This window comes from Xyrauchen texanus, chromosome 4 (assembly GCF_025860055.1).
Source record: "Xyrauchen texanus isolate HMW12.3.18 chromosome 4, RBS_HiC_50CHRs, whole genome shotgun sequence".
NCBI lineage: Eukaryota > Metazoa > Chordata > Actinopteri > Cypriniformes > Catostomidae > Xyrauchen > Xyrauchen texanus.
This window is the reverse complement of record NC_068279.1, coordinates 56,955,947-56,965,036: the sequence shown is the minus strand read 5'-3', so window position 1 is coordinate 56,965,036 and position 9,090 is coordinate 56,955,947. Positions and strand designations below refer to the sequence as shown.

General features: G+C 38.9%; 1 protein-coding gene across 6 annotated transcripts in view; it reads right to left on the bottom strand.

Moving 5' to 3' along the window:
• Positions 1-582: 582 nt before the first annotated feature.
• The window catches only part of LOC127643238 (paired box protein Pax-8-like), a 13,693-nt gene continuing 5,185 nt past the window's right edge, over positions 583-9,090 (bottom strand). For 5 of the 6 annotated variants that reach the window (XM_052125889.1, XM_052125891.1, XM_052125890.1 and 2 more), the window contains 6 exons: positions 7,437-7,600; positions 7,179-7,284; positions 6,676-6,918; positions 6,462-6,563; positions 2,866-2,952; positions 583-1,511 (listed from right to left, as the gene is read on the bottom strand). In XM_052125889.1, coding sequence (XP_051981849.1) covers positions 1,441-1,511; positions 2,866-2,952; positions 6,462-6,563; positions 6,676-6,918; positions 7,179-7,284; positions 7,437-7,600 — 773 coding nt within the window. In that variant the 3' untranslated portion in view covers positions 583-1,440. Of the gene's footprint in view, positions 1,512-2,865; positions 2,953-6,461; positions 6,564-6,675; positions 6,919-7,178; positions 7,285-7,436; positions 7,601-9,090 lie in introns of those variants that run through there. The other variant, XM_052125894.1, reaches the window with a different exon arrangement.

The following is a 9,090-nucleotide window of genomic DNA, read 5'->3' as shown; positions in this document are numbered from 1 at the left end:
CTGTTGGCAATAAAATGTAAATAAATAAAAACCATTTAGGCTATATTAGTATGACCCCACATGAAAGAGCCAACAAAGTAAACATAGAGGAACTTGGATGGACGGCGTCCTGATCATTTCACGGTTGTTTCCGTGTCCGGACGCCCCCGGCGCTCGTGTCCGGTGTAACGGGGCTCATTCATCACCCGGCGGCGGATCCAGGTGGGCCGCTGCACCGTCGAACCGTGTCCTCGTTAAAGCGCCATTATAAGAGGCGCGAAATCATTGCAAATAAAAGTACGTGATGCAGAAAATAAAAAGGAAATTAAACAGATGCGCATGTTTTCAGGATCATTGCTTTTGTCCCTTTCGTCTGTTCTGCTGACTTGCGAAAAATATGCAACATAATAAACTGTAGATTTCAACAACAGCAGAACTTAAAATATCCCGATTAACAACTGCAGAAATATGGAAAAATCATTCAAGTTAACTGACGGAAGAATAGTGATCCTCCAAGCTCGATTTCGTTTCAATTTCTCTAGAAAATTCTGCCAAATGTGAAAGAATGAATCAATGAAATGAGGGGAAACACAGGAGTGGACTCACGTTGTCATGCTTTATTTAATTCAAAATAATTATGTAGAAATTATTAATTTACATTCGAATAATATAATTGACAGAACAATAAAACGTAATCTCTGAAACTCAAAACACACTTAATTTCAGAAATAGAAGATATGAACTACTGAATGCCCACAGAGCTCAGCCCTAACAATCACGTGTAGAATATAAAAGAATGTCATTTTTAATAGGGTTTTGCCTTTTATACACTTTGTACATATTGCCTCAAGACATGAAACACCTGTAATGGTTTAGAAATGAATATGAACTCTGCTTCTGACTGCTACATGATCATCCATTGGATTGGTTGAAAGATGGTGAAATACAACAAATACCAAAGAACAACTTGATATCAATCTAATTACACCTGCCCAACACCATGTTTACTCATAAATCCCTCAAGCATTTTACTTTCTCAGGCAGAAAACAGCCAATTTCGGTGTTCCTTAGTAAGCTATTATGTATTCCAAATATTCGCACTGATTATTGGTTTAATTGTGTGGATTTAGATTTGCTAGTGTTCAGGTTGTACACATATCAAAACTGTGCGGAAAACAAATACTATTGTGTCTCTTGTGAAATTTGATTGTGGTCATGATGGATCTCTGAGAACACTTCATGTCTTTGGCTACAGAGAAATATAAATACAAGGACACAAACTCTCTGGACTGATGGACAATGTATGAACATGTAAACGTCTGTTCTGTAAATTGTCTTCGCTCGGGCTGTGAACAGGAAATAAATACTGGCAACGAAAGGTGTCGTCCATGAATATGTTTGAATGTTTTCTTCATCCACTAAATACTCTATGTCTGTTCTTCTGGTTCTCCGACCGGTTGTCTAGAGATGATCGTATGCGGCAGTGGACGGAGGAGCCGCTCGAGACGCTGAACTGTAGTAATACGGAGAACCTGCAGAGAGAGAGACAGCGAGATTACCATGTGTATGCATGGGGAGTTATGTTTCTGAGATTATTTTGTATTATTGAAACGTCAGCTGTCCCCTGTTTAAAGTAGAGGTTTGTGTAAATTCTAATGAAATCACTGGGTTAAAGGTTAACGGCTGTCTTGTGATTCTGGACTCATTTGTTTCCACAGAAAGACTCAATAGCCTGAAGACAGTTACTTGCACAAGGTAAACTGTGCGTGTGTATGTGTGTGTGTGTGTGTGTACATGTACATGTGAGTGTGTGTGTGTGTAGTGTGTATATATATATATATATATATATGTGTGTGTGTGTGTGTGTGTGTGTGTGTGTACATGTGCATGTGAGTGTGTGTGAGTGTGTGTGTGTGTGTGTGTGTACATGTGCATGTGAGTGTGTGTGTGTGTGTGTGTGTGTGTGTATGTGTGAGTGTGTGTGTGTGTGTGTGTGTACATGTGCATGTGTGTGTATATATATGTGTGTGTGTGTGTGTACATGTGCATGTGTGTGTGTATATGTGTGTGTGTGTGTGTGTACATGTGCATGTGTGTGTATATATGTGTGTGTGTGTACATGTGCATGTGTGTGTGTATATGTGTGTGTGTGTGTGTGAGCGTGTATTTATCACTGTGGGGACCAAATGTCCCCATAAGGATAGTAAAACCCGAAATGTTTGACATTGTGGGGACATTTTGTCGGTCCCCATGAGGAAAACAGCTTATAAATCATACTAAATTATGTTTTTTGAAAATGTAAAAATGCAGAAAGTTTTCTGTGAGGGTTAGGTTTAGGGGTAGGGTTAGGTTTAGGGGATAGAATATAAAGTTTGTACAGTTTAAAACCATTATGTCTATGGAAAGTCCCCATAAAACATGGAAACACAACATGTGTGTGTGTGTGTGTGTGTACATGTGCATGTGTGTGTATATATGTGTGTGTGTGTGTACATGTGCATGTGTGTGTGTATATATATATATATGGTGTGTGTGTATGTGTGTACATGTGCGTGTGTGTATATATATATGTGTGTGTGTGTGTACATGTGCATGTGTGTGTGTATGTGTGTAGATGTGCGTGTGTGTGTGTGTGTGTGTGGGGGGGGTTCTGCCCTGACTAAGTACATGTGACTGAGACCTTACGCAATAAAGTGCTTTCTTTCTGGTTGTATGCAGGTCATTAGAGCATTTCATCAAATGAACAGTGACTAGCCTACTCCAACAACTTTAACCAGAACTATAAAATGTAGCTATGCAGGATATTTCATATTTACTAAATGGAGGAAACTATAAGCACATTAACCTCCTCCCGACTGTAGACTGGTGGATGTCCGCTGAATTTACCTAAGATAGTGGAGTTGGTGAATCTCCAGGCGTCACTGTAGGAGGTGTACGGCGAGTGGCTGTATGTCTGGCCCGTGTATTCTGGACCTACAAGAAAACACACATTCAGACCAGTTACAAACACAGAATACAAGAATGTCAGCATGTTAATCAGTTTTATTTGTAGAGTGCTATATAAAGCATGCAGCTTTACAGACAATGATGCTGTACTGTCAGTAATGTCTTTGTGCAGTCTTAATGAATAACATGATTGAAAATCAATAGAAAAGGCTGAAATACTTGAAAAGAAGCCCCTCAGTTTGAGACTCCTGGAAAGTTGACAAATTCAGATTTTGTTTGTCATGTCTCTCAGTCACTCTTAGTTATGTCCATTAGAAAAATGTCAAAGAGTTTAATGAAATTCTTAAATGTATGTTGGACTGAGATGTGCCGCTCATGGATTTCCTATGCAAGTCTGTTCGTGTTCTTGGCAGCTGGAGTTCTAGCACATCATTCACTCAACGGTTAGAGCGGCTTGTAAACCATTAATCCAGCGGCTGCTCACCGGTCCATACAGTCATACTCCTCCAACGTCTCTACATCCCTCACTTCTTCCTTTAGATTTCATGCTCGCGCCACCTCCCTCAACCATTCTGTTTTTAACATTCCAATATCTAATTGGTAATTACGGGAGCAGGATTGAATCCCCGGACCCCCCCACCTCCACCACCCCCCACGTTCAGTGAGTAATTGTGTATGAACGCTTCCTCTCGGAGAGCCCAGCAGAAAAATAATAAATCAGACCCTCTCGCTTCGCACTTCACAGAGCAGACTTTATGTGAATAAAGAAATGTGCGTCCATCAAGCTCTGCTGCATTTCCCTCTTATTCCTCGTGCTTCCGTTGCATCTAAACTCTCTCTGTCCATATAGATAGTTAAAAAAAAATTGGGGCGGGGGGGTATTTGTGCTCTAAACTCTCAGTCTTGCTACATTCATAATGCTCGTCCCCTCTGTGGGCCCCTGTGGCTCTGTGTGGTCGGGCATCGGGGAGCAGCAGCGGGCGCGGGCAGCAGGGCGGAACTCCTGCTCTCTTCTCTCAGACCTCGCCAAAGCTAACGGGGAACTGATTAACCCACCCGTCCCCCAGTTAATCTGTAAACCGCCCTCACAGCAGCTTCAGAAATTCAAATTGCACAATGTTGTCACAGATTGTTTGCAGAGAAACTAAATTGATGTTTTCATGAGAATGCTAATGTTGATTTCAATACAAAATGTGAAAATGTGAGCAGTGCTTACCCATGCTAAACACACTGCCATGATGCCAGGGAGCTTTTAACAAGTTGATATGTGATTGCCCCCAACAAATCTGAACAAAAGATTTTTGTGTTGCTCATGGCGTAAAAAGTCTAAAAATGACACTGCTTTGAAACACTACGACCTGCATTTTCTTTCAGTTTCATCTCCCTACTCATAATGAAGAAGAAAATCAAGTGTGCATCAAAAAGACAATTAAATATAAAACAGATACTTTGTGTGTTATCAATTCAAATGAAGTGTTCTTTTTTGTTTTGCTGCAAAAGGAAAGTTACACTCTTCATTAAAACAATCATCTTTAGGCGCATATGTTTAATCTGTGAAACATAAGATTGTGATTGTGATCCAACACTAATTCCAAAAGCACAAAAAAGCACCATAGAAATTGTCCACATCACTCGTGCGTTATATTTCAAGTCTTCTGAAACTATACACAGGGACTAAAAACGAAATGTTTTTCATTCCGGTTCCAGTATTCCGCAGCCTCGTTCCGAATGGTAACCAGTTAGAATGAGATCAATGAACTGAAAAACACTGCAGCTGGTGATATAGTGTTCAGATCTTACAAGACAAACACGGGACCTGTTTAGGGGAAAAAAGCTCAAAGTAAGGGACTCATCTCACCCAAAAAAAGAAAATAAGAGATAAAATATTTCCGATGTGGAATTTTCAGGATAGAAATCATAACAAGCACAGTATACAGCAGCCTATATAAAGAAACCTCTTTTAAATAAATGCATATTTAATACTAAATATATCCCCACAAATATTTTAAATAGCTTAAATCTCTCTCTCCTGCATGTACACACACACACACACACACACACACACTGCTTGGGCACGTTTGGACTAAACGTCAACTTTCGCGGGGTGAATGAATTTAACATTGATTTTTAAAATGGTATTCTTCTGAATCAAAGCGCATACTTATTATTGTCTACTAGAAATAGTGAAGCCTCGTTTTTTTGGGCAACAGGAAGTGGTGTCATTCTGAAAATGTTCTGTGATAAACCCTTTAATCTTTGGTTTCATGAAAAAAATAAATGATCAGAACAAAATTAACCGGTTATTAATCAGTTACCAGAATTAAAAAATAATGTTTTCATAATTGAAAGGGATTTCGTTACCGTTTTCGGTTATGTTCTGCAAAAACATTTGTTAATTGTTTTCGTTCCTTTTTAACCAGTTTTAGTCCATTTGATAGTGTTGTGTGAGGGACAGAAGAAGAAAACATTGTGCACAAACGTCTTTGGTTCTTGATTTATTGTCATTTAAATGAGTGAACGTGTGTCAGGTTCTGTTTACTCGCCAAACCGGTCATGAGCTCTCAACGCTCACCACTGATCATTCAACCCCGTCTCAAGGAAATCAGAACATATTTTACGAGATGGCTGTTTCTTATGTTTTCGTACAAGGAAATTTGTTCAATCTCATCATGTGCCCATTTCCGGATGTGTAATGTGGATGTAAGTGCGAGTTCTGCTCACGAGGCATTAAGGATATGGTTATTAATATTATGCCCTTACCCGAACCCTTATCTAAACCTAACCGATCAGTAGAGTGTGTAAACATGATAGGAAGCTGTTGTGTGACACGAGTAATTGTCCCATATTAGATGGAAACGGTGTCCAGCGACGTCATTGGCTGTAGTGAGATTCATTTACTTTTGTAATTAGTTCAGTTCACATAAATGTGTATCACCAAAAACAAAAGAAGTAAAAGTATACATTTATAGTAAAAAAAATAATATTTTCATATGTCAAAATAACAACAAAATAGCAATGTACATGTTGATTACACCACGTGACTTTGATGTATTTCAAATGTTAATAATATTTCATTTTATTAACTGTTTCACCATTTAGTTTTTTAAGAAAGATGAATAAAACAATACTCAGCACTACTCATCATTTTTTCAAAACTTTCAGCATTAATTGAGACTTTTGTTGTTGTTGTTTGGCTGTCTCTGGATGGTTAAACCACATAACATTTTTACCTTTAAAGCCCCAGAAAAAGAACTGTTTTGAGTGAATTGCTTTTTTTAATGTGTTCTTGAATAATCTAATAGATCTGAACAAAAACACAAAGAGCATTATGTCACTGACCCCAAATGAAATAAATGGCTTTTATATTGTCATCATAGTCCTAAAGCTAATTGCTTTTTTCAACTGAAATAAAATATTACTGCATCTGAAAAATATTCACTTAGAATTAAATATAGTTTATTATTTATAGAATCAAATAAATAAAGGAATTTCAGACCAGTATTGAGAACGAAGTACCTATCACTGATGTAACTCACCTGCAACTATTCCTGTGATGGTGGACGATGAGAAACCTGTCTGAGCGGCTGAAGGGATGTGTGGAGGGTAACCGGGCAACATGGAGCTCGCCACATCTCGTCCTGAAACAGTTCATCGAAACACTCATTGCTTTGTTTTAAAGAAACCTTTCATATAACATCAGAAACCAGGAGTAACCGTGACGACAGACTGATGGTCGGGATGTATTAGTACCTGCAATGAGAGACGGGCTACTGAACTGTCCCTGCACAGGTGCATGATGGGAAAATGAGCTGAAGCCGTGAGATAAATGAGCGGAGCCGGCGCAACTGTTACTGATGGACACGGATGACGGAGCCGAGATGGACGTGAGCTCCAGGAATGCTGAATTAGGGATGATGTTGTGGGAGGGGCTTGAGCTGTTCACCTCAGGGCACATTTCCTGTTTCAGACAGAGTGGGAGGGGCTGTAGGGCTTCTGAGGTGGAGCCAATGTGTTGACAGACAGGTGGAAGATGTTAATGGATGTGAAAATGAATGGCTTGTAATTATCACAGACTTTATGAGCACATATGCTAAATGGCACAAATTAAACAGAAATTACTTGTGTGAGAAATACAGTATGAAATATGTAGGGTGTTCAGCAAATGTACTGCATATAAAATTAGCTCTTAGAAACGAAAGTAGACAATAAACGAGAGAGAGAAACACTGCCATACAGAAAGTCATCATTATTACCTGCAACCACCGTGTATCCCTGATGTGCTGCCATGTTTCGACTGATAGTGGAGCCACTTTTACCCTCTTCTAAACTGCCGTTGATGAGCGAGAGAGGATACAGTGACTGTAGGAGAATTAGAGTTTTCAACAGAGTTGTCCATTTACAGTTTTTGACTTTAGTTAGTATGATCCTGTTATAATAAACACTTTTGGCATTTGTGTGTTTGTTCAGAAGTGTTGTTGATGTCATATAATGTCAGTGTGTTGTTGCAGTACCTGCTCTGTTTTCCCGGCTCCAGTCGAGCTGAATGCGTCTGCGCTGTATTGGCGCTGGAATCCGCAGTCGAGGTGCTGCGAGGGGAAGTGATCCGTTCTCAACTGTTTCCGGGCTCCACCGCCACTGCCGGAGTCCACACTGTGCCGACAGCTCTCTTGATCGCCTGACAGAACAACACCATTTTAACACGAGCTCTTGTGCAATCTCTCATGCAATATTAATGTTACGAATATAATTTAAGTAGGGCTGTCAATCAATCATTTTTACAAATCTAATTAATTACATGGAATGCCAATTATTTAATCAAATTAATCGCAAATATATATGTTTGCTGAGCAAACCTCTCAAATAACAATCATTCAAGATATAATGATTAAATAATAATAACTATATATATATATTATTTTTTTTTTTTTTTTCTCCCAATTTGGAATGCCCAATTCCCACTACTTAGTAGGTCCTTGTGGTGGAGCGGTTACTCGCATCAATCCGGGTGGCGGAGGACAAGTCTCAGTTGCCTCCGCTTCTGAGAGCGTCAATCCGCGCATCTTATCACGTGACTCGTTGTGCATGACACCGCGGAGACTCACAGCATGTGGAGACTCATGCTACTCTCCACGATCCACACACAACTCACCACACGCCCCATTGAGAGCGAGAACCACTGATCACCACCACGAGGAGGTTACCCCATTTGACTCTACCCTCCCTAGCGACCAGGCCAATTTGGTTGCTAAGGAGACCTGACTGGAGTCACTCAGCACACCCTGGATTCAAACTCATGACTTCATGGGCGGTAGTCAGTGTCAATACTCGCTGAGATACACAGACCAACATAAATATTTATATTTGAATAATTATAAATAAAATGTATACAGTATATTATAAACATAATTATAATTCAGATAATTAAAATGCATTACGTGATTGTGGCAGATGAGTAAAGATTGGTAAGAGCTGATTAAAAACTGGCTTTAATCAAATTAATCACAAATATATATATATATATATATATATATATATATATATATATATATATATATATGCTCTAATATCAATAATTCAATATATAATGATTAAATAATAATAAATATAAATAATTGCATGAAGTTGTTAAACACATTATTGTTAATATAATAAGTCGCACTGAATTAACCGTCATCTTAAATAAACCCAACACTTATTTTTTTCATTACATATTGCATTTCTGCAAAACAAACAAATTGCTGCAGTTTCCAGGTGAAATGGTGACAAATAGAAATGAAGTTTTTTTTTGTGCCACCAAACAGAGTTAGAAATAAACATTGTTTTCAGACAGCTTTCTGAACATGCCCCCCTTCTGCTGATGATTGAACAAAGAGATAGTCCTGCCCCCAACTCACACCATTGGTCGAGTCAGTGTTCTTGTGTCGGGTTGGACGGGTCGCTCAAAACAAACAGAGGAACATTTATAGTGCCACAGAGACAGTGTTTACCATTTTCAAGGAAAGGAAGCAAAGAATGTTTTACTTATAGTCGTCTCTGCATATTAAACTTGTGTATTATTATGTATTAAATGGAGACAAATCCATCAACAGCCTAATCTCAAGTGAAGATAAATCAGCACTGACTCACACTGCTGCAATGTATTTGTTCCTAAGCCCAATCGACTGA